Here is a 25,888-nt window from a genome sequence, read left to right as displayed (position 1 = left end):
TGCTTTGCTACACGTGTACTGTGGAAGAAGATGATGGGGTGCATAATCTGAATGATGTGTAATTCATAATGACTACCCTCTTCAGCAAACAGCTGTTGTTTATAAACCACCGGAGGAACGAGTACATCATAACTGAAAAATCTAGATGTAATTATGGACGGATGGCCCCTGAATTCAACAGATCTACTCCTGGATTATGCTTTCTGCGAGGGCAATTTTATAAACTGCTTTTCTTAGGGAATACAAGACAATATTATTATTATTATTATTATTATTATTATTATTATTATTATTATTATTATTATTTAAAAACTAATTAAAATAATTTTCATGAATCCTGAATCTGTCTTCTTCCAGGCACCATTACCTCAGATCATCGTGTGTTTGATACTTTATTGTCCAGAAAATGTTGGCTGAGTATGAGCTGGATCCTGAGTTAACAAAGAAGTGAGGCCAGTCACTAAAGTGGTTAGAGTAAAGGCCTAAGAGTCAGGAGAACCTGAGTTAAAATACCATCAGTAAAACAAATTATCTTCACAACTGGAGGTAGCTGAGAAGTTTTCTTTATAAACCAACACAAGTTGTTGGCATCAGTCAACTCATGTCATATCACGGTACTCTACCAAGATACTATTGCACAACACAAATGAATGGCTTCAGAAATGTCCTGGCATGCTGGAGTTAAAATGGTGTACAGTATCATCTCCAAAAGAGTCAAACCTTCTCAGACATAGCCTTAGGCTTAAACAAAAAAGAAGGTTCTTGGTTGTTAATCAGATGAACCGGCTTTCACAGCTCCCTTTCCCATGTCTGCGGAGAAGCGTCATGGCTGGATGACTGCGTTCACTGTTCTGCTTCTCTACGTCTCTGTCCCATGCAGCTGGGTGGTGGGGGAGGATCAGTCGCACTACATGCTGAGCCTCAGTAAGCTTCTTCTGAAGGTGCCCGTCTTCTCTCCAATAGGACGTGTGGGATTAAGCAGCTAACTACGGTTCCCATGGAGTTTCTTTTAAGCAAGTCAGATTTACATATTATGCAGACAAGGAAGCACTTTGCTAACCTACCCAATGTACACATTCGATCCTTCAAAACACAAAACTGACACCATGTACAGCAAGGGAAGAGTTTTTTTTTTTTTTTAATATACTGGTTTAAAACTAGCCAGAAACGTTTTTCTATTCTTCTATAAGAACTTGCCTGGGCACTTCATAATAGGGCCTTTTTTGTTAATTGCTGTCAGAAAGTTATATTATGAGAATAGGTATAATGTATGTGAATTGATTACAAGTATACTCATTGGTAGTGGTATAAATCTGCTCAAATGCTATTTTAAAAGAGCGGTGACACTCCTGGACTCATTTGAAGTTTGCAGGAGTTTTTAGCACACCACTACCACTTTCTTGACAATAAAGTATAACTCTTAAGGAGCTATGGTATTAACTGTTTGGGTGCATGGAGCCAGAAGCAATCCTGAAACATCTCTGTTTACACACTGCCACATATTTTCATTGCATATTCTAATTGTATATTATATATTATGATATTTTTAATCATTTTTCTCGTCACCAAGAAGCAATGTAAAGCTAAGGGGAAGTGATTTCATTCACATTATAGTATGTCATCCCTTAACAGTAAGATGTGCTGGAGGTGTGTTTCATGGATGAGTTGGAGGACTATGATGTTTGAAAGCTGTTGGGGTGGTTCCTGTAATGAAAGAATCCTTATAAAAGTTTATTGCATTTGTGGGAGGGTAGTGGGTGGAGCTTTTGGGAAGGACCAGAAATAATAGCACACAGGAGCCGGAAATGGAGATTAGTCTTAGAGCCCTGTACCATCAATGGTACCAGGGCAGGGTTTTATTTTACACAAACAATAAAAATAGAACAGTCCAGTATTGCAAAAAATAAACAAGTAAACCACCTGGAATACCAGCAATGGTAAACTCAGGTTTGAAATAAAAAGAGTAAACAAAAAAGGTCATGGTTACAAAATAAATAAAGGAAGCAGTGGGTTTCTTTGTGGTACTGCGGTGGGTTTCCTCTCATTGCTTCTTAGCTCCCTTTCACAGATTCCTCGGTTCCTCACTCCGGTAATCCAATACAGTTTCCAAGGTTTTCAAGCTTCTGTGAATAACAGCAGTGAATGAAAGCAACACAACAAGCACCACATGTGTTTTCAGTTCAGCCCAGGGAGAGCAAATGGCAAAATCGTACTGCTTAAATACTGCCAAGTCCCACCCCTGCAATCAGCACGCTGCCCCACGTCAGCCAATCAACGAGAACAGCACAGCTGATTGCAATGATGGGACCCGACGGCCGCATGGTTCTACCTTGGGCCAAGATGGCTGCCTGACCCGAAACTTCCTGCATGGTCAGAGTTCAGCCTCCTGATCCAATCACAGTCAACCCTACACAGCGCTGCCAGTGGTCGGGAGGGCAAATTACGACAGGGACTCCTTCCAGTCCTGTCACACATTGCACAGCGGTAATAGCACAGAATGTAAAAAGTAGTATAGCAAAAGCATGTTAAACTATAAGAGACAAGTTGCACACAGACTGAATGATTGGGTTTACATGCACATGAAAATCAACTATACAGTCTTGACTCTGTGATGTTGTCACACAAAACAGCAAAAAAACGTCCTTTGGTCAACGCAACTTTAAGGGCAGGGTCAATCACTTTCTCATGATATAAATAGCTGTAAAAAGCCATGTAAACTGGAGCAGGAATTGTGCTTGTGGCTCATGAGGTTTCACCAGTCAAGATCTCGTTTTTCTAATTTAATATCACATAATCTCCAGAAGAAAGGGCATACAAAACGTAGATACCCCCCAAACACACACACAAACACACACACACACAAACACTGTACATTTATAGACTACTTCAACACTAGAACCATTGCGGTTACTCACACCTACAACCACCGGTACATTTTAAACACCATCAATATTAAAATGAAAGAAACTATCGGATACAACTCAAAAGTTTTATTCAAGCACATCATATCAAATATCAGCACAGCCGAAACGCTGTATTTAAATGAACAATTAAACATAAAAGGGTTTATTTTTTAACTTGCCACATATAAAGCACTACTTCTAAAAAATGAAAAACTATAATAAAGTAAACATTTCAAAGAAACTAGTGTGTAAACAGGTATATGCACATACAAAACTGTAAAAACAAAAGTAGTTTTTAATTTAATTAAATTGCAGCTTTGCAGTTCTAGTGTTAATAAAGTGTAACTTTTAGATGTTCCACAAACACAAATCAAAATTCTAAGTAGTAAAATCAGCATTAAGTTCATTTAAAATTCTAGATATTTATATATTAATACTGTGTGTGTGTGTGTGTGTGTGTGTGTGTGTGTGTGTGTGTGTGTGTTGGAAAGGTAACCAGCAAACAAGTAGCTAATGCATGGCATTAGAATGTGCGTGGCAACACGTGAGTTCATGCATCTTGTTTTTATCTTCATGGCAACGCATGCAAGTGCTCCTCACAATATTAAAATGTATTCTTTCCCTAATTAGTATGCAGACAGGGACATTTAAATATCCCCTCCCCTAAATCACTATGACTGCAGTAATTTGCATTGTCACGGCCCGATTTGTCATCCTAAATCATAACTACATGGAAACACAATTCCTGAGAAGTAGAAAACTGTTATGACTTGTCCATGTAAACACCATCAATAAGTGTGGTAGTTACCTTAACAAGGAAACATGTGTAAGCAACGTACATATTTAGCATACTAGAACCTCACAAAATGAACCGGTATGCTAAAGATAATTTGAAAAGCTTATGTAATACATTACAGAATATATCCAAATTGAGTGTAGTGATTTGTTGTACAAGAATGCAATGTCTAGCTATGTACATGTCTCATAAATGAGGAGGTTATTCTCTGGTCTGTTGCATTAGTAAACAAAAATCGCTTTCTAAGGTTTTTCTTTTAAGATTTTGACTCTTTCATTCATGATGTTAATGTTCACCTTAAAACATCTTTACTGTACATTACACAGCTAGGGGTGCTGTCTCGCTGCCAAATTTCTATCAGGACTTTGATTTATGACACATGATACATTCTTGAGCCCCAGTGGGGACCATTTTGCTGAAATATGAGACAGGAGAGGCCTAGTATGGATTCTAAACTCTGATGACAAGTTTCTGTTTGGACTTCAAGGGGTAAATATATGTTTTGTGAAACAGAGCATACTTACAGTACTTAGACTGAATAGTGCTTTTTGAAGAACTGACTGCGGAGAATAAAAGGAAAAAATGTTGAACAATGGCTCAAAGCTTGAAATACCATTGTTAGGTGTCTCTGGACTGCCAATAATAATAATAATAATAATAATAATAATAATAATAATAATAATAATAATAATAATCTTTATTTTATATAGCACCCTTAAAAGCAAACAAAGATAAATTCAACAACAATAACATGTAGAAACAAAAACAAGGGAAAGGAATCATAAAAATGCCTTTAGCTAGATTTAAAAACACTCAAAGTTGCTGAATCTCTGATCTCTAATGGAATAGAGTTCCACAGTTTTGAGGCATAGCAGCAGAAGGCCCTGTCGCCCATAGAGTGCAGGTGAGCAGAAGGGATACACAACAGTCTAGATCTATAGAGCGGAGGTTGCGAGTGGGTGTGTAAAAAGTTAAAAGATCTGACAAATAAAGCAGAGCCAGCCCATGGAGAGCTTTGTAGATCAGGAGAAGGATTTAAAAATCCACTCGAAACCTAACAGGCAGCCAATGCAAGGCCTCCAACACAGGTGTAATGTGATCCCTAGAGCCTGACCTAGACAACATTCTAGCCACAGAATTGTGAACATATTGCAATTTGCTGAGAATGCTATTAGAGACACCAGCAAGCAGTGCGTTACAATAATCAATCCTAGAGAAAACAAACACATGAAGCAATTTTTCAGCCGCAGATACAGAGCATAGGTCGAAGGCTAGCTATATTTCTGAGGTGAAAAAATTAAACCTTGACAGTAATCAACACATGCGGTTCAAAGGTTAACCCAAGATCAAAAATCACTCCCATATTTTCATTTTTTGTCAGTACCATCAACTGACAAATTTACAGCATTGGTTTTACATAGCTGGTGGGAAGTACCTAACAGCGTAGCCTCAGTCTTATTAGAATTTAGGTGTAAAAATGTTTGCAACATCCAACTTTTTAATTCAGAGATACAGGCAGTAAGAACAGAGACAGCAGCATCAATATCAGGTTTAGAATGAATATAGATTTGAGCGACCTCAGCTCACAACCAGAATGGTCTTGGTATTTAATTTACTGTATACAAGTACCATTGCAGTAGGCATTCTACACACATTTTAAACTGATAGGCCAGTAGGTGACGCCAGGCAGATCATATCCTTTGAACCTGAAATTTTGATTGTTATTACATGAGAGTAGTTACTTCATGCTAATTTTGGACTCAGCTTTCACCCAGATAAAATGATAAAGTAATGGTGCGGCCTTCAGCACTTTTTCTCCACCAGTTAACATGTATTTCCTGTTGACCCAGTGTTGATGGCTGAAGTATAATGCTGGCTCCAGGGATCAACCTATTTTTGGCCTCCCTGGCACATCAGCACACATAATGGCAGTAATACTGGCTCCAGGGATCAACCAGTGTGGCCTCCCTAGCACCTCAACAAGGCAAACGTCTGAATGGGCTGGGTGGGGCACTTTGCACCAGTCATCAGGTGGGCACCTCTCATCTTTTGGTGTTTCGTCAACTAGCCCACAACATACCGGAAGGCTAGACAGTGATGCTGGCATCCCAGTACCATTGCCCTCCACCACCACTCAACCCAGCACAGTTTACATACCTTAACCACCTTTTTATTGATGTTATCTTCCTCCATTCCTTGCCTTAGCCATCAACTCAGCACACCAAAGTATTTTCCTTTCATATGCCTCATCCATGGAATCATCCCATGACACTCTTAGCTCCACCAGGAGAACAAGGCATACTGCGACTGACAACAGGACACTGTCAGGTCGAAGGGTATCCTTAACTGAGAAAATAAGGTGCTGCCTGCATTCTCCAATCTCTAGCAGTCTCTAATTGTCCCAAGCAAGTATTAGTTCTAATAACCTTTCATTGTTGGTTGCTCTCCAGGATGGATGAATGTTGTTCTCTGTGTCCCAGCTAGTGCTGATATTGCCAGTGACCTGTTGATCTTAGTATAATAATAATAATATTTATATAGCACCTTTCATAGTGGACCACCATCACAAAGGGCTTTACAAGATACAAGACTAAGGTGTGTGAACTATGCATCAGCTGCAGTGTCACTTACAACAACGCCTCACCCGAAAGACGGAGCACAAGGAGGTTAAGTAACCTTCTCTGGGTCACACAATGAGTCAGTGGCTGAGTTGGGATTTGAACTGGGGACTGCTTGATTACAAGCCTGTTTCTTTATCACTAATATGCCATCCTAATATGCTGTTCTTCCAGTGCTAATGCCAAGCGTCGTAGTACCTGGTCATGATGCCAAGTGAAGCGACCCATGCTCAGAGCCACCTTACATTCTGTAAGAATGTGCTTCAGGGTAGCTGGTGGTGAACATAAAGGACATGTAGGTTTCACCCCAACCGTTCAGCGGTGTAGGAAGAACATATGTTCTGTTGTCCACTGGTCTCTTATTTAAGGTATGGTAAAGTAAATGAATGCTAATTGGGGTCTGTGAAGCTGTCCAAAAGAACATTATGTAACTAATACTTCGGTGTACTAAGCAGCCTGTGAACTTTAATATTTTCCCTAAAGAAACAATGAGAAGCTTTATATATATATATATATATATATATATATATATATATATATATATATATATATATAAACAGATTGGCCGTAGATCAGGTTTGTGCCCCTTTAAGAATGTGACCCAGAAATAAAGCTTTGATTTTTATAAGCACTTTTGCACACTTTTATTCAAAAATAAATCAAACAAACAAACACTTAGCTCTCATTGAGCACTAACTAACTAACACATAGGACAGCTAAGCTGTTTAACTGACATATAACACTAAACACTACTACAAATTTGTATAAAACCAAACATAGGTTTTACACAGACCTTACGACTTCCAGTCAGGCTCTTTATTCCACAGCAGCAACAGTACTGAGCACACTGGTTGCTTTCCTTAAATACCCTGCACCTGGCTCTAATTTACAATGATAGCCAGGTGCAGGGAATTACCAATTAACAAAAAAACAAAATGTGCATTTTCACATGGTTTTTAGGCAGGGAGGAATCTAACCCTCCCCCTGCCATCTTACAATATATATATATATATATATATATATATATATATATATATATATATATATATATATATATATATATATATATATATATATAGCTTATAAAATGTTTTTTTTTTTTTAACCAACTATTTGTAAGGTTTCCAAGGTGCATTTCTGGATTGTACAGTATATGGTCATGCACATTTTACCCTTTGAACGTTCAACTGTTGTTGGTCACACCTGCTGTATGTTAAATTTTAAAGAAACATGTGGTACCAAAAGAGTATCACCTGTCTCTAAGTAAACGCAAAGCCTGGTAGAGACATCTATAAAGAAAAATAAATAGTAAAATATCAATACTGGAGCAAAATAAATTAGAACCACTCAGAGGGTTTGAAAACACAACAAATCAAAATGCTACAGCTGGACTGAATCCACAGTACAGTATGCAAGGCAATGACCTGACCAAATATGCTTCTACCCGATAATGTCAAGCCCCATCTGCTCACATTCAGTTTTTTTTTTTAAAGGACAAGAAGACAATTGTTAGAGCTGGATATACCTTCACACATTTGTACTCAACTGTTTTATTAATGGCCTCATCTGTTAGGAGAGTGCTCTCTGACACAGGTTGCTATTGTGTTCTTAAACCCCTCTGTCTGTTTCCTATTGGTTCCACATGTGTTTGTATTTGTTCTCGGCAGAGACAGATTCCTGAGAGAAAATGAACCACTGCAATCGATTGTAATATAAGTCATGCAGAAGAAACAGTAAAATATTTTTTTTCAACATATATTAACCCTGTGACTTCAAGCCTTATTTAAGTTTTCTTTTATTGTATAGTCTCCAAACCAACCAATTTGTTAGCTTTTTCTGGGCAAAAATGGTACAGAAACTTGAAGTAGTGGAATACCTTTCAAATACAAATACTGTGTGTTTTGTAAGTTAAAAAATAGTTTATTATATTTATTAGTTAAATAATGACAAAATCAAAAATATTTTGAAATCTGGTTCACTAGTTTTTAAAACCTAGACCTGGAAAACCATTTAAATGATTAGCAGAGATAGCATATTAAACAAATGTATTATATTAACTTTTATTGGACTTGTTTTGAAAAATAATTGCTTAGTTAAGTATTTGATTGGGACATTGTTTTATAAAAGGAACACACTATTATGTGCATGTTGCCACCTACTGAGAAAAAAAACAAGCTGGTCAATAAAAACATACATGCTGTAAACCCTTTCCTATATATTGAAAATACATTCCTAACAATAATGATTTACCAGGATCAAGCCCTTTTACTATACTAGATTTTACTGAGTCAACAAGGAGGGCAGATAATTACTGTCTCTGCTGTTGGATAAAACAGTTCTTATTGCAACCTTTTCCAGTACAGTCGCTTGGACTGTGTGACTAATTGAACGACCTGAACTGCCTTATCACACTTCTTTCTGGTGTTGTCTCTGTTTCTCAGGCTGTCGATTTCAGGTTAGAACTTTCAGGTTAGAAGGTTAGCGAGGGACTGCAGTTGACAGATACCCTGAGAAATGAAAAGGCAAGGTGAGCTCAGGGTGAGAAATGGAAAAAAGGCAGTTTCTATTTATTTATTTATTTATTTATTTATTTCACTTTGGCTGTGTGCTTGGGGTCATTGTCCTGCTGAAAAGTGAATCTCCATCCCAGTCTTAGGTCTTTTGCAGACTGAAGCAAGTTTTCCTCAAGGATTTGCCTGTATTTAGTTCCATATATTTCGCCCTCTACCCTGACAACTTCCAAGTTCCTGCCGATTAAAAGCATCCCCATTGCATGACGCTGCCACCACCATGCTTCACAGTAGGGATGGTGTTACCTGGGTGATTTTTGCTGTGTTGGGATGGCACCAGACATAACACTTTGCATTTAGGCCAAATAGTTAAATTTGTGTTTCATCGGACCACATAATCTTTTGCCACATCTTTTCAGAGTCTCCCACATGCCTTTTTGCAAATTCCAACTGGGATTTTACCAGGGCTTTTTTCAGAAATGGCTTCCTTCTTGCCACTCTTCCATACAGGCCAGATTTGTGGAGTACCTGACATATTGTTGACAGTTTCTCCCATCTCAGCCATGGAATGCTGTAGGTCTTTCAGAGTTGTCATTGGCCTCTTGGTGACTTCTCTGACCAATGCCCTTCTTACCTGGCTGATTAGTTTGGGAGGAAGGCCTCCTCTAAACAGATTCTGTGTCATGTGTATATCTTCCATTTCTTAATGACCGACTTGACTGTGCTCCATGGGATAATCTTTGAAATCTTTGAAATCCTTTGAAATCTTTTTACACCCCTCCTCTGATCTGTGCCTTTCCACAACTTTATCCCGGAGTTGTTTTGAAAACTCCTTGGTCTTCATGGTAGTACCTTTGCTTTGAATGCACTACCCAACTCTGGGATCTTACAGAGACAGGTGTAGGTGTAAACCACTTTTATTGCTCACAGATGTACCGCATTTAACTTATTGTGTGAATTCTGAAGGCAATTGGTTGCACCTGAATTTATAGTAAAGGGGGTGATTTGAAAAAAAATTCAATTAAAAATAAACACCTGAAAAGTCTCCATTAGATAAGTATCTAATGGAGACTTTTCAGGTGTTTATTTTTAATTGAATTTTTTTTCAACCCACAATTTTTTCACATATTGAAAGTGTTGGGTAGGTTGTGTAAATCAAAGGAAAAAAACCTCAATTTGAATGCATCAAGTTTTCAGGTTGTAACGCAACAAACTGTGAAAATGTTCAAGGAGGGTGACTACTTCCTATAGGCACTGTATATGTATCAACGTTCTCTTCAATATAAACTGATGTTCTATGGAATCTTGATCATACAGATGTAAAGACCATTAATGTGACCATATTCCTGGGACGCCCTTCCCTCTGTATAAAGGAAATAAAATAACATCAGGGCTTTATAATAAAACTTACAGAGTGCTTATGGCTAAGAATAATAATTATATTACCATATATTGCTCTCCAAGCACTGATGCTGTTTGTGTTTCTTTTTGAGTGATGATCATGTTTCATCTTTGTAACAAATTATATAAAAATACAATTTAAACTCAATATCCTTTATTACCTCATCAGCAACATTGAAAACGATGTCCAGCAAGAATACAATTAAATGTGATGGATACCACTCTGTAGAACTATAACCATCTCAATACTAAAAACAATGCTTTCAAATGTGATGATTTCATTAAGGATGTATCATTTTCTAATTGCTCTTTCCAATGCAGTGTTTATTTTCCATGTGCCTATCTCTTACAAGGGAGGAAGATCATATGTTTTCCATTAAGATTGCCCAATCAAATCTCACTGAATAATTCAATACTGTTCATGTTTTGAATGACAGCAGAAATAGTTTGAAGTGGAAATGGATCCCAGCTAATATCCTTTTTTTTTTAAATCCATATACTTAAAAAGTACATTGGAAAGATTAAGATAAATGCAATTCAGCAACTTCCCTGGTTATGCCTAGTATTTGGTTCTGCTGAATAAGCCCTCACCATTCAACAAGTAAAGCCACAGTCTGATTAAGCATGTACAAAGAAAAATTTAAATAACTTGTAAAATAAAGTTTTTGGTTCCGAAAAAGGGCACTCCTAGTCAATGAGTACTATCCTTCTGTCGGGTATGGTGTTTAAACACTCAGACATTTTTTTGTTAGTTTAACGAAAACGGTACATTATTTTTGTCAAAACATTTTTTTTTTTTTTTGCAATTCTGTAACTTAAACTACCACACAGAGTTTTACAAAACTTGAACAAAAAATCTCAGTCACACGAACATGGAACATATGAAATGCCGTTAAGATCCCTTTTGAAACGGCCAAGAAAACATACCCTTCAAAATCAAGTTTAAACAAGGCTCTGCCAGCTGCTCTTACCTATAATGATGCTCACGCTCTTATAATAAGACTGGAGCAACATCCATCTAAGAAAGTGTAAAGATCTATTGAAACTTTTCTACAAACATGCAATCCACAGCTGATACCGTTCAGAGTCCTATACATAATAGTTTTCATGTCATCAGTTTTGTAAAACTCCTTTTGCTAGCATGCCTTATTTTACAAATTTCTCAAGGCATGAGTTGAGAAACTGAGTTTCTGCTCTGAAAAATGTTATGTATGATGTTCATAAATAAAAATATTAAGTTGTATCCAATTGTTTGTTTTTCATTTTCATACTGAAGCCGTTTTGGAGCCGCACATTTTGCGGGTGTGGATGTTGTATGTAGTCTGAAATCTTGATGGTTCTAGTTTTAATAGAGATTCAAAACAAAACACAAAAACCCATGGTTTCTTTTTACCACACAGTAATCCTTTACGGGTCCTTTCGTAACCACAACCAAGGAACAGATTGCTTTGCCACACACCCTGATGTACCTTAAGTCACGCTCCCTTTGTTAGTGAGTGCAATCATGTCTCTTCCAATCCATGACTGACGCATTGCCTACTGCATTAAGGCGATAACTTCTGGTATTATTACTGACCCTTTCCAACTGACCCTGGAATGAACTGCCAAACCATCCAGTCCAGGGCACACTGTTCCTGTTATACCGTGCCCTCACAGGTCAGGAGGCAGATTGTTGGCTAGGATTAATTCACTCTATGTCACATACCTGTTTAGATAAAACTCTTGTACTGAGAGACTCCCAGCCTGCCCTTGCAATTTGTGATGTTTTTTGCTGCACACAGATACGAATTCTTTCTGAAACGATTGACCGAAGCTACAGTAACATTCTACCAGTTTTTGTTCCAGCATCATGTATTGGAGAATTGCAGCCCTTTGATATCAGTGTAAATGAAAAGACAGACAACCTCTCCCAGGGGGCCCCCGTCTCTCCATAGAGAACCATAGGGGGTAATGAGTGGACCCGGCTGTGGCGAAGAGGTCGACTTGTGCAGTACGAAACCTCTCCCAAATCTGTTTCACCAACTGATGGTGCAGTCTCCATTCCTAGCTGTCTGGAGCTCCTCTGGACAGGAGGTCTGCTGCCTTGTTGTCCACACCAGGGAGGTGAACTGCCCTGATGGAACGCAAGTTTCTGTGTGTCCAGAACAGGAGTCTGTGTGCTGAGTGGTGAAGGTCTGGCGAGTACAGGCTGCCTTGGTGGTTTATGTAGGCGACCACTGTACTGTTGTCCATCCAGACCAGCAAATGTTTGTGAACTAACTGCTGGTGACCGCTTATTCTCCTCCCATTCCAGACCGCTCCCCAGCCCAGGCTGGAGGCATCCGTGGTGACAACTTCCCTTCTGTGAGGGGAGCCTAGGGGAGATCCGAGGCACAAATTGCTGGGATGGAGCCACCACTCCAGTGTCTTCCGGCATTGTCTGGACACTCACACCAACCGGTATCGATCGCGGACTGGGTGCAACTTGAGCATATTTACCCAGGCTTGAAGCGGGTGCATTCTTAGCAGCCCTAAGGGAAGGATTCTCAAGGTAGCTGCAATCAGCCCCAACAACCTTTGGAATATTCTGACCTGTAGAGCATCCTCTCTGAAATGGGAGAGTGCGACTTCCAATGACCGAATCCTGTCTTCCGACAATGAGGCAAGCATTCAAACAGAGTTCAGTTTGATCCCCAGGAACAGAGTGCACTGAGACAGTACAAAGTTGCTCTTCTGTTAATGTATGGAAAGCCTTAACTTCATCACATGATCTATGACCTGTGGGGCATAGCAAGAGGCCAAATGGCAGCACACAGAATTCATACGTGTTGCCTTGAAAGGCGAAGCACAGATACTTTCTCTGTGCGGGACGGACAGGGACATGGAAGTAGATGATCGATGTGAACCTGTCGCCCAGCTATACGGACTGGAAGATACATGTTGCGGTCAACATGTTGAACTTCCTTTGTTTGAGGAACATGTTGAGGACCCTGAGGTCCAGAATAGGTCTGAAACCGCCATCCCTCTTGGGCACCAGGAAGTACCTGGAGTAGAAGCCACTGAGGGCATTGCTTGGGTTTACCAATCACACAGCATTCTCCTGTTGATGGAGGATTGCACATGCTGGTTCGACGGTGGTAAGAAGAACACCCTTGGATGGTGGTGTGCCTAAGCGGAATTGCAGAGCATAATTGAGTCTCATTGTTGATAGCACCCAGGAGTTCTGGGTGCAGCCATGACATGGGTCGAGTCCAGTGGTCAGTCTGGTTCTGAGGGGGGAAGGTGGCAGCCAGGGCCACTCAGGAGCAGTATCCCTTGGTCTTGGGATGGGGCATGTCTTTCTTAGGCCCCGGCCTGGCCGGCGGTGGTCCCTTACCACCGGCGCTTCCTCTGCCTGCTTGCTTAGTCTGGGGTGAAGGGCGGCTTTCAGGCCTCGTTGCCCCTTCAGGCCACCTAGGGCACCGGCGGTAGGCAGGAAGGCATGAGAATTTTGAAGAGAGCTCCGTGGCCTTGTGGGACCTCACAAGGCTCACATCAATGGTCGCTCCAAAGGTCTGCCCCGGTGAAATGGTGGCATTTAATGTGCCCTTCTCGGTCTCCATGACCTTGGCCTGGGTTAGCCAGAGGTGTCTGCGAGCCCCCTACCAGCACTGCTAGAGACCTGACTAATGCATGACCTAACTCCCCCATTAGGTCAGTCATTGCCCTTCTCACCGCCTGGAGCTCTCTCGTGTCCGCTTCATTTGCCTGTTCCTGCAGCCTCTCTGTCAGCTGTGACTGGTACAGCACCAGTATGGTCATTGCATTGGCCGCCTGGACTAATAACACCTCTGACGCATATGCTTTCTTGAGCATGGCGTCAGTAGTCCTACAGGGCTTGAACAGGCAAGTGGGGTCTTTGTCGCTCTGATAAAGATGGAACCTTGCACCAGCACCGTGACCATGTCCCTGATGGTAGGGAATGTGCTTAGGCCAGGTTCTTGGGCTCCTGAATTGTGTAGCAGGAATTCTGCCATTCAGGAGCTTGAGGGAGCGGATGCCGGGTTGGCCCAAGATGCTCAAACCAGCTCCAGGAAGTCCTGGCACAAGGGTAGACCTTGCTGTGGGTGCCCTTTCTGCTTTAAAAAGCGGTTACCCTTCCACTCCTGTTCTGTCGGCCAGGGAATGTCCATGGCAGCAGCTGCATGCTGCATCAAGGCCTGGAACTCCTCCCTTTGCGATATATGCAGGGGGTCGGTGCCAAGCTGATGATAATCGGCGCCAAGTAATCGGTGTCGGTGTCAGCATCAAGGATGCACCGACCGGTGTCGGTGCCCAGAAAAACGCAAAGTCGGGCTGACAACTGGTTCCGAGTGTATCGGCATCGGTGCCGAGGGAGACCATGGTCGGTGCCGAGGAGTTGGTGCCGAGTCTATCGGTGCCGAGGTCAGTGCCACTCAGAGCGCGATCGGAGCCGAGCAGTCGGTGCCAAGTCAATCGCCTCCGAGGTTGGTGTTCTGACCAGTGCCAAGTTTAATTGGCATCGGGAGCAGCACCGAAGATGTTCCCCACCGGTGCCAATCAGTTGTCGAGGAGATGTCCAAGCCTAATTCGGCCTCGGGGTAGGCGCCGAGGAGAGTGCGGTCGATGCCGTGCTAATGAAGCTGAGTGCAGTCACACTAGTAAAGCCCAAGGCTTGGGAGGGGCATGTAGGCCTGAGGTAGCTGAGGCCGAGTAAATCGATGTAAAGGATGAAGCCACGAGCCTGCGGGGTCACCCTAGAGCACCACAGTAGCTTAAACAATGGTAATTTTAAACACTACACAGGGTAGTAAGAGAATAATGGCTGCTTGCCAATCTTAAAAGAGAGGTCGAAACCAACTCTAATCAGTAATACTGACGCGAGACTCAGTCAAGAGCAATCTCAGAAAAACACTCGAAAGTGTATCTTACCGTGTAAGTGAATTTGCAGGCTCAAAGAACCAAACAAATCAACCAATTTCCAGAACAAAGACGCACAAGGCAATCTGTGACCTGACTCAGTGCACTGAGAGAGAAAATGGCAATATGCTACTGTGAGGAAGACCCACTTCAGCAGGAGGTGGGAGGGACTTCCTCCTCAAAGCAGGGCCCTGATGGGGCAGCTTTTTTATATATGCTCAGTGATTGATGGTCAGAGAGGGCTCTTCCCATTCGGTAATTGTTGTCATTCCACTTGAAAGGGAACTTCTATTCTGCTAATGGAAAGTAATTCTTCTTCTGGAGAGTACAGCTCATTTTGTTTTGAAGATTTGTTTGCTAAATGTGGACTTTTGTAAGCATTTAAAACCCATCAGCAATCACACTGCATATGGATTTTCAAAAAATGTACAGCTTACACACATCTCTGCAACGCTATTTAGAATGGCTTGTGTTTTTAAAACAGCTAATGCGATTTTTTGGCTCTGGATCAACAATGTTAAAATTAGAATCTGGCAATGGTCTTTCTGTAGAAAAATCAACTAGGTACATTGCCTTCCAAGCCATACATAGCTGATGAGGAGCTAGCACATCAGACAGGTGCTGTGTCAAATTCAACATTCAACCCATGCACATTCACACCTGCGACACATTAACAGCTGCAGTTATGCTAATGATGTCCAGGTTGGTGGCGTATCCAGGATTTTGTTGGGGGGGGGGGGGTTGTTTCTGTAAGTAAAAATTAAGTGCACTCCAAACTTGCATTTAGCGCTAAATCAGCCTATTATGCACCGTGATGTTTCACCTCAAAATCAAGTTTATAACATACAAATTAAATAACAGAAAGAATAACCTAACTTACCTGATATTTAGATCCCCAAGCTCATCCTCCTGTTTTTCATTGCAAACTTGTCGAGTATTAATTGTCTCTGTTTTACAACAGTCATTTAAAGCATGATTCTCAGAGGACTATAAACCAGGTGTCCTCAAAAGTTGGATTAGTTTTTCAACAAAAGTCTGTAAACTCAAAATTAAATGCAATGCTGTGGACAGAGAAGCATGCTTTTGTGCATGATTCGTAAACATTAAACCTGGTTTTTAACTCATTTCGTTGTACCTTCTTTTCCAAAAGCTACAATAACCATTTTGTCATTTCAGTGATACGTATTTCCATACATATCTTCAAATACACCGATAAAAGCATAAGTTACCAATTATGTTTTGTGTTTTCGCCCATCACCAATTTGGTTATGCCCAACCGTTGTGTTTTACTAAACTGTATAATCTCAGGACAGGTTGTACCAATTTTAATATTATATTATGATTTCAGTCAGGACAATCTTGCATTAAAAAAAAACATCTTTATTATAATACAAAATATATCAGATTTCCAAAAACATTGAACCCAAACAATGGTTGAATACAAATAAAAATAATTGGAGCACAGCCTCATCCCTTGGATCATCCCAGTGCCCCCCCCCCCCCCCAAAGGAACAGAGAGGCTGAGAGATTCACAGAGAATCCCTACTCACTCATAATTGGTGCTCGTGTTCATCCCAGTGAAGAAAAAACAAAACCAGAACTAAACCAAAAACCAAAAAAAAAATTCAAAATGTATATATGTGTAAATAAACATTTGCCACCTACATCAAAAAACATACATTTTGATAAATGTGAATAATATAAAAAAAAAAAAAAAGTTACTCCCCCCCCCAAAAAATGATGTCACTTAATGTGATATCTACTCGTGTGACTGAAGGCAATGGAGAGAAGAAAAAGAAACCTAAAAGAAAAAATCTCTGGGGGCCCTAGACCTTCAGCTGCCTCCCCTCCAGGCCTAAAGAAATAGCATAATTATACATAATGGGTGGCATCATATAGCAAAATGCAGTTTGTTTGGTTTTTCTTTCAATATGTACAAATGATATGGTAGGGTTGGATCCTGGAATAAAGTCCTTCTTTAGGATGTTGGTTCCAGACGTTGGGCAATGAGAATGTCTTTAATATTGTTCCTTATGTAGATCTCATAAGCCCCTGAAGACCTCTGTTTTTTATGAAATGCACTGCAATATATTGCTGAGTGACTGTGTTGCAACTCCAATCCTGAAGGAATAACACAAATAGTTAGAGGAAGAAAGGCTGCCTTTTTGAAGATCTTGGAGTCTTGCAGAAACCAGGACCTGGAGACTTCTGGGTTCTGTGAAATTAGAAACAGCAGGTCCAGAGGTGTGGATCAGGGTCTGGAGGCCAGAAATCTCAGCATGGAAGCATGTAGACAAAAAACAGAGTTTCTCCTACCCTTAATTTAACAGATTTACATTGTTTACGAAAGATAGAAAACACCCCCTGAACTGCAGCAGAACCCCTTCAAGCAGCCAGAGGGAGCAGAAAAGGGCAAATGCAACCTTCACGACACTCTACATGCTCCAAATGCACGGAATATGTCACCTGAGACCGAAGTTCAAGGTGGACACGAACTGCAGCAAAACGCCTCGTCAGGCAGATAGATGCAGAACGAGCAATTAATACAATCAGTCCAATATTTTTATGTGTTTTAAAATGTACAGAAAACATAACCTGAGATTGAAGTTTAAGGTCTCCAGTGCAGGGGTCTGATAATGATCAAGGAACAGGTTTCGGTGGTGATTTTGCCATGCCAGAGGAACACACAGCAGCAGAGATGACATAGTTTCTAGAAGGACATCCTTGAATGGGGAGAAACATCTGGAGCACAGAATGTTGACATAACTTCAGGACTCCTTTGTGATGGGTGGCTTGGAAGATGGTTAAAGTAGATCTTCAGCCATCCTGCAGTGACATTGGTATTCTGAATGTTGGAGCAGATCCTTGAATACCCTGCCAGTGCCATGTGTCAGGATGACACACCACCCACACCATTCTCCTATCCTGTGAGGTTGTGAGATACCCGGCTGAACCAAACGACGTGCACCTGAAATCTTGACCGGCGTCAGTCAAGTTCAGCCTACTCTCTGCTCTGAGACAACACCAGGTGCGAGCTCGATTGCCAGTGCTGAGAAGGCGCTAACCAGTGGGAAGCAACAATCCGCCCCGGTGCAGAACAAGGAATTGGTCCCAATGACAATACAGACAAATCAAAGGCAAACCAGACGTATCATTAGCCAATGGGGTGATGCTTATTTTATATGCTCATAAAATGAAACACCAGTTAAAAGGCACATTTCTTTTCCCTTGCAAGCAGACGAACAAGTGCAGCAATGACAAAAATGACATGACTAATCAAACATCACACTGCAGCCGAGACAGACAGTGCAGACACCCACAGGGCCCAAAGCAGACACAACTCATGGTGGATCTGATTATTGAAATATGCTAAACCAATTAAATACATTGATTAAATGCACAGATTTAGTTTAAATTGGACCACATCTGTAACAATAATAACAAAAAACACTTCATATTAATTTATACAGACATTCACATTACCTGCCCCTCCCATGGCAATTGCATCAATCCCATCTTGTACAACAACGTTCCTCACAAATTACCAATATGCACAAAGTTGATATTATTTTGACCCCCAAAAATCCCACGACACAATGCACAGCTACAATTTCTCAGACAAATGCCCTCCAAAATAAGCAACAACACCACATTTCTGCATACTGTAACAATCTCGGTTCCTGCAGGCAGGGGTTTCTCACAGGTGGAGGTGGAACGCGAACCTGGGACCTCCCGCACTAAAGCATAGCACCGATACCGCTGTACAAAACAGCCGGCTTCAACAGCCCTCCTGCAGCCCAAGCGTGGCCCAGGGGAACTCAGTCCTTCCCGTGACACCTCGCAACCCTGCTTGGGGCTTCCAACTGCTGCTCAGCTGCTGCGGGACAATACAGCCACGCCCGACCACCAGAAGTGACCTGACTCCCACAGGTGGCCCCTCTTTCCACAGCCACTCAGGGGCCATGGGCCCAGTGAACCTGGCTTGCCCTGCCTGACAGAGTCCTTCAGCGGCAGTGGATGGAGCCCACAATGGGGGAGGTGAGGTGGCAGGTGGTTCTCCCTGGGGCAATGCGCCAGGAGGTGCTTAATGCCCATCATGGGACCCCAGGCACGGCCATTTTGGAGTGACAAAGATCCTGAGGTGGCTCCGCCAGTCCTTCTACTGCGGTCATTGCCCAGAAGGGACCCCAGGGCCGGTCACACGCGCCACTTGTATGTCTTGTCCTACGTACATGTTGCATGTATTGTAAGGGTGCCACCACTCCACTGAGAATGGGGAAAGGAGCGAGGGATGGATCTGGTTGGTCAGTCTAGATAGATTGGACAGGAGCAACAGGGGGGTATGAGTACCATCTGCACTTGAGAGTGTGAGTCAGAGAGAGTGGAAGATTCAAATGCTTACGCAACCGAGCAGGCCTGTGAGAGACTGAGAGGATTGAAGCTAGGAGAGAGTGAGGACCTTATAAAGTGAGAGTGGGGTCAACAAGTGAAGGAAGGAGTTAGGGGGTTTTATTGTTTTTGGGGTGTGCTGCAGCATTTGGAAAGACTAAGTTTGTAAAGTATGAATGTTATGCTAACATTCTATGATACATTACCAACTGTGAACAATGTATATTCTTTTTCTGAAATCCTGATGTGCGTGATATGCTCTCGCATTTGGCTGCGCTCCATGGCATTGATGCTCTTGATGGCGCATTGGATATGCGTCACTGGTTTTTGCACAAGTAAGTTGTCACAGTCCTGAATTTGATTATGCAATTCAAGAAGAAATAACAATATGGCTACATTATATGTTCCTACATTGTGGATTTTTGAGATGAGAGTTACTGGAACGAGAAACATTTGGTAATGGAGTGAATGGAATGAAGGGACTGCTGCAAAATTAAACATTGCAGCGTTTGCACGATAGATATGTTTGACGATTCCTGTCAGGACATTTCCTCCCAAATCCTGGACTGGTCGATGAAATTGAGTCTAATTAAAATATTCAGTAGTCAAAATTAGGTTAAATATTAAAATCAACATTTTTTTCTCCACTAAGTACTTTATTTTTCAAATGGTTTTGACCAACTTCTCTTCCATAAAATATATAAATATCTTCCTTTTTTTTAATTTTTTTTTTTTTTTTTAACTTTTTCATTGATACTAGATACTCATTGTAATACACAAAGTCACCTGTCCGGTTACTGAACAAGGTTCTTCCTTATTGTTAATGTGCACCTGCACTCACAGCTCTTCTGTCATACAACAGCCTCTTACTTAAAACACAGTGTGTACCTGAACTTGAACTGCTGCACACTTATACTAAACATTATTTGAATGTATTTCACGTTTTTTTTTAATTTACAGGTTATCTAATAAAATAAGTTTGCAGTAATGTATGCTTCTCGTGATTTGATGCAAAACCAGCAGAGACCTAACCAGAAACCAAAACCAGGATAAATGATCACAATTATCACATTAAAATAGTAATTATGCTGTAACATAAACAGACACTAAAACAAAAACAAAAAACTTAAAATATGCACCATTATTTGTTAAACTTGCACAAAATGGTACACATTCAAAAAGGTTTGCACTCTACCTAATATTGGTGTTTAATGGCTCTGGTTTCTAGTTTTGACATTAGTGTCTGAATTGCTGGAACAAGGAGCTGCTTTACTGATATCAAGGTAACTTGCTCTCAAAGGTGTCCACGTTTCTGTGTTAAAGGTTGGGAGATTAGTTCATCAGATTGCCAGCAAATAAGTATCATGATAATTACCTTTGTTTGCCAGTAACAAAGGCTGTGCATGTACTGTAACTGCATGTATAAAATCATGGCAAAGATATGCTATGAGTAGTTTTTGCATAAAGTGCCACGGTGTGCCAGTCTTGCAAAATCCTGAATGCCAGGTGAAGAAAACAGGTTAATAGGGTGGCGCCGTCCACAATCAGCATTTTTCCAGCTTCCCATGTAATCAATTGAATTAGACTAACACTAATTTGCCTGGACAAAAGACCAAGTAACTCCTGGGTAAAGCTTAAGAATCAGACTAGGTCAATTTAAAGTAATTATAATGTGAGGGTTCTCTCATCATGAAATTGTATTGCATAAATGTATTTGTGTAAAATGTTTCTAAATGTATTATTATTATTATTATTATGATGATGATGTTTATTTAATAATGCCCTGACTGTATACAAATACATTAATGCATATGATTTAGCTTGCCTATTAAACAGAAGGGGTAGTGGCATATCTGATTTCAGTTTGCTGTTTAAAGGGTCAATGTTGTATTTGCTAGAGGTTGCTGTCACAGACTGCTACTGATCATCAGACTATACTAATCATAATGACTAGCACCATTTACTTTAGTCTCCCCTTCCCCCAAGGTACTTTGGATTCTGTGCTACTTACCCTAACCCCCAGAAGAACAACTAAGAAACACAGACCAGGTAAGTAAAATCTCAGTTAACTTTATTACAGAGCTCACACACATAAAACAACCCTATAGCAACTATCAATGAACTATACAAAATGAATTATATAGTTTTGTATAGTTCATATATATCTACATGCACACCAAACTACTCATAAGTGACTAAACTAGTCGCTTGTATACTAACACATTAATGTATGTGTGTGTGTATATATATATATATATATATATATATATATATATATATATACACACACACATTAGCATACCCTTATTACATGGACTTAATGTCTACAATTCAGGTAGTTTAAACAACTGTTCACAGCAAGTTAATACACTTTACTATGCATAATATATGTAACAAGATGACTCATTAGCAGCAGGTTAATGGATATTGGTCTACATAATATGTAAGAAGATGATCATTAGGAGCAGGTTATGGATATTGGTCTATTCTTAACTCCGTCAAGGAATCCGAGTCGGCTTGGACTCTGTGCCCTTTTAGATAGGACGTCCGAGTGAGGCAGTTCCTTAGGCTGCCGAACCTGTGGACATCCATTCATCTATGCGCTGCAGCCCCAGGACTCACAGGCACCGTTAAAACCAAGTTATTTAGTTAGTACAATGAAAATAAATCAATCATGTACACATTCAAGTCGACCGCTAATAATAATAATAATAATAATAATAATAATAGAAAATAGCATAATAAACAAATTGTTGGTAACTTGTAAAAAATTGACAATTTTATAGAACTAATCATTAATAATAATAATAAATAATAATAATAATAATAATAATAATAGTGAAATACAACATTTGTGTAACAGAAAAAGCATTTATTTTCAAACTAATCTTGGTCACTTGTGACATTGCTATTGACAATAATAATAATAATAATAATAGTAATTTATACGTAGTATTTACTTTGGTGCAGCTTAGAGAGGGCTGCCTGCAGTGTTAACACCGAGGCTGGGAGTGGGAGACCCTGGACGTACACAATGTTCGCAGGAACGAAACTTTTGACCGTCGTAGTCTTTCCTTGTAGGCGTTCTTTGACAGTAGTCCCGTAGTCTACTAAGGTCCCGTAAAAAGGTCGAGAAGGTGTCAGTTCACCTCCCGGGCTCGAGACGTGGAGAGGTTGTAGTGCACGGGACTGGGTTTGTTTGGGGAGGCTTGAGATTGGAATTAGTTGGGGTGGGGAAAAAAACCTAACCCTAAACCGATCCCTGACCCTAACCCTTTAGAATCATCTGATGCCCTGCTGACAGTTTATGGTGGATATTCCTTTGTGCAGTAAATTGTCCTGTTTCCATACTCCCATCTTTGAGTCTCTATATGGCACGTAAGAGGTATATCTGTATATCAACTGTAAATCTGAGATTACTTTTAATCTACGCAAACGTCTGTGCTGAGTTGGTCCAGCCTGTCTTCTTTGACTTTGGGTTATGATGATTAATTTTTGCTGCCCTGCTCGCAGAAATCCACTTTGCCCTCCTGTCTGGCTTTTTGACAGCCAGTATGGCCGTGCCGTGATGACGTCACACAAAACACCTCAATACAGTCAGCACACAAGTGAGTGTTGCTAGGGAACACTCACATGTGTTCAGTACAGTGGTCATCTTCGAGCACTTCTTTAATTTTCTAATAGGATAAGGGGAGACAAAGAGGAGGACAAATCGATTGCATGAACTCTTATAGCACTTTGCTCGTGTACTGGCTTACAGATTTTCACAATACCCAGACAACAGTTTATCAAGAGTAATCACACAGACTTGTTTATTCAAAGTTTAAAAAATCAGAATATACATATTTACTCCTTCGGTTTATTAGATGCTTAAATGTGTCGAGTGATGGCAGATCTACTTTGAATCCTAGCTTATAGACAGTCCAGGCAGTCTGGTGTCTTTGCAAACTAACATATGATTACATTATGCACCTCAGGCAGTCTAAGGCACCCATTTACACTAATGCATACAATATAACAACATCTGTAAATCTAATAATAATCCTATCCTATAGCATAATGCTTAAATATAGGTGAGATTCAAGATTATGCTTACCCTTTGTAGAGAAGTATGTCTCAAACTATAAAATAGAACAAAGAAAGGACAGTTGTCCAAACCAGAGGCTATGAATACAACACCAGCAGTCAGTTTCTCAAAGAGGTCTTCGAAAGATGGACCAGACAGGCTATGTTACCAAACTGGTTTGATAAGTAACTGTAATTTTGCTCCCATATTGATAGGATTTTTTCTCTTCCTTTGTGCGTCAGAAGACTTAATTAAGCATAAACATTTGATTTGTTTGACAGCCTTTATCTCTAGAAATGAATAATTTACTTGTTGGTACTAGGTTCCCACATTTCTAAAATAGGAAATATGAGGTTTTCTTTAAAACTAATGATATATGTTCCTTTACCATAGCTTTCCTCTGACTTGTTTACAGTAAACATTATAAAAGTGAGGGGCCCATAAGTTAGAACGCCTGTCCTTTCATGAAGTTTCTCCTCGGTTGTTAAAACATATTTTTCTGGTACCATGAGAATCCTAGTACTTTTACAGATAAGAATAAAACTCCTGCCTGTCTTTGAGTTAAAGCACCTGTTATGTCAGTGAGTTCTTGCTAAAACATATTTTATGTTACCATGACAATTCTAATACTCCCACAAGATAAAAATTAAGAGCGAGAGGCCCATTGTCCTAAGTTGCAACTGCTGCTAAGAAACTTAGATGCATGCGCATTCCTAGGTCAGTGTTTTTATAATTTCACTGAATCTCTGATTTAGGTTAACAGAGATTACTGCAATAATATTTCAGCTTGTGGCTTTTTAACATTTTCAAAACTAGTACAGAACTTTACAATAATATCTTCCAATGGTCTCTTGAACACAGTATCCAGTCCGCGTCCAAGATATCAGAGTGCTCCATGTAAGATTGGAAATTCTTTTCTGGTTGGAACAGGTTCGATATTACAATTTTCCCTTTCCAATCCATCAAAAAGACATAAAGCACAGGTCTCTAGTCGTTTTTTCTCCGGAAATAGCAGAGAAAACCTTTCAATGGCCGAGTGAGACCAGTAGGAGAAGTATGAAGCTGAAATAAATAGAAATAAATAATAATAATAATAATAATAATAATAATAATAATAATAATAATAATAATAATAATTCAAAATGAACCAATACCTTACACAAGAGAGAAGGGGTTTGAGGGTCACTTGTGACACAGTACAGCATGAATTGAAGCAAAAAGAAAGCGCATTTTTGTTTGAAATGTAATGCCTGTGAACTGTAATTATACAGGTACTGTATATCTATGCTCGCTTTTGTGTTCTAACATTATTCACTGTGAAATATTTCAGTTTGCTGGACTAGATTTTTTTGTAAGTGATTTACTGTAAAACATCTCTACTTATACATGTATATAAAATTGCCATTAAAACGACAATGCTAGTTATTTCAAGTTTCTGCCATTTTAGATCAGTGTTTATTAAATAAGAAAATGAAATGCTGTATGGCTTCTTAATTATCTTAATAATCAAGGTACTAAACAAAATGGTGTGAAGGAAGGAGTGCAGGGGTGAAATCCAAAACAGATCGTGATAACTCGTCTTTAATCGTCTTCATGGTAAACCATACATAAACAAAAAAAGACAAAAGAAATGTTAGTGTTGTTTTTTTTTTAAATCCCACTGCAACAAACTAGTCTCTTAATTATTTTCGATATTAACTCAGTGGGAACACTAAAAATAACAACAAGGAAGCCCCCCCTCCCCCATCGTAAAAAGTTTGCACCGCCATTGACGACAACACCCCCAAGCAAACCAAAATATTTGCAATTGGGTTAATATTCAATACAATATTATAATTTGATAATAATTGTAAATTAATCATCTTGTTGATGTTGGTTTGTAGAGTGATGCAGATTCACTTCTCAAGCCCAGTGTTAAAAAATGATCAGGATTTCCCCACTTAAACATATAAAATTCTAGGATATTTTTTGTCAGGAGGCAAGTAGTGTGGGTGATGAAGGAATGTCCAAACAGTTCAAGTGCAGTTCAAAACATCCATGTTAATTAAATGTAAAATAATATTAATCCACCCCTGTACCAGCAATGGTAAAGGGGAAATATACACGGCAAGTTTCAGTCCCAAACAATAATTCACAATACTATAGTTCTCCACAATACTCCAAACGTCCACAGCTGTGCATGAGAAAAGTACTCTGATTGTTCTGGTGCTGAGTTGTGCTGTGCAGTGCTGTGCTGTGATGTGGTGTGCTGTGCTGTGTTGTGCAGTGCTGTGGTGTGGTGTGGTGTGCTGTGCTGTGCTGTGCTG

General features: G+C 40.1%; 1 protein-coding gene across 1 annotated transcript in view; it reads left to right on the top strand.

The window, feature by feature from the left end:
* Window positions 1-21,568, top strand: part of LOC121322270 (nuclear factor 1 B-type) — a 133,134-nt gene extending 111,566 nt beyond the window's left edge. The window contains exon 11 of the mRNA XM_041262069.1: window positions 21,503-21,568. Within this exon, the coding sequence (XP_041118003.1) occupies window positions 21,503-21,532 (30 nt within the window). The 3' untranslated portion in view covers window positions 21,533-21,568. The remainder of the gene's footprint in view (window positions 1-21,502) is intronic.
* The last annotated feature ends 4,320 nt before the right edge of the window (window positions 21,569-25,888 follow it).

The sequence above is a fragment of the Polyodon spathula genome, chromosome 1 (assembly GCF_017654505.1).
Source record: "Polyodon spathula isolate WHYD16114869_AA chromosome 1, ASM1765450v1, whole genome shotgun sequence".
Classification (NCBI taxonomy): domain Eukaryota; kingdom Metazoa; phylum Chordata; class Actinopteri; order Acipenseriformes; family Polyodontidae; genus Polyodon; species Polyodon spathula.
Note: the sequence above shows the minus strand (reverse complement) of the source record. Positions and strands in the feature narration are given on the sequence as shown.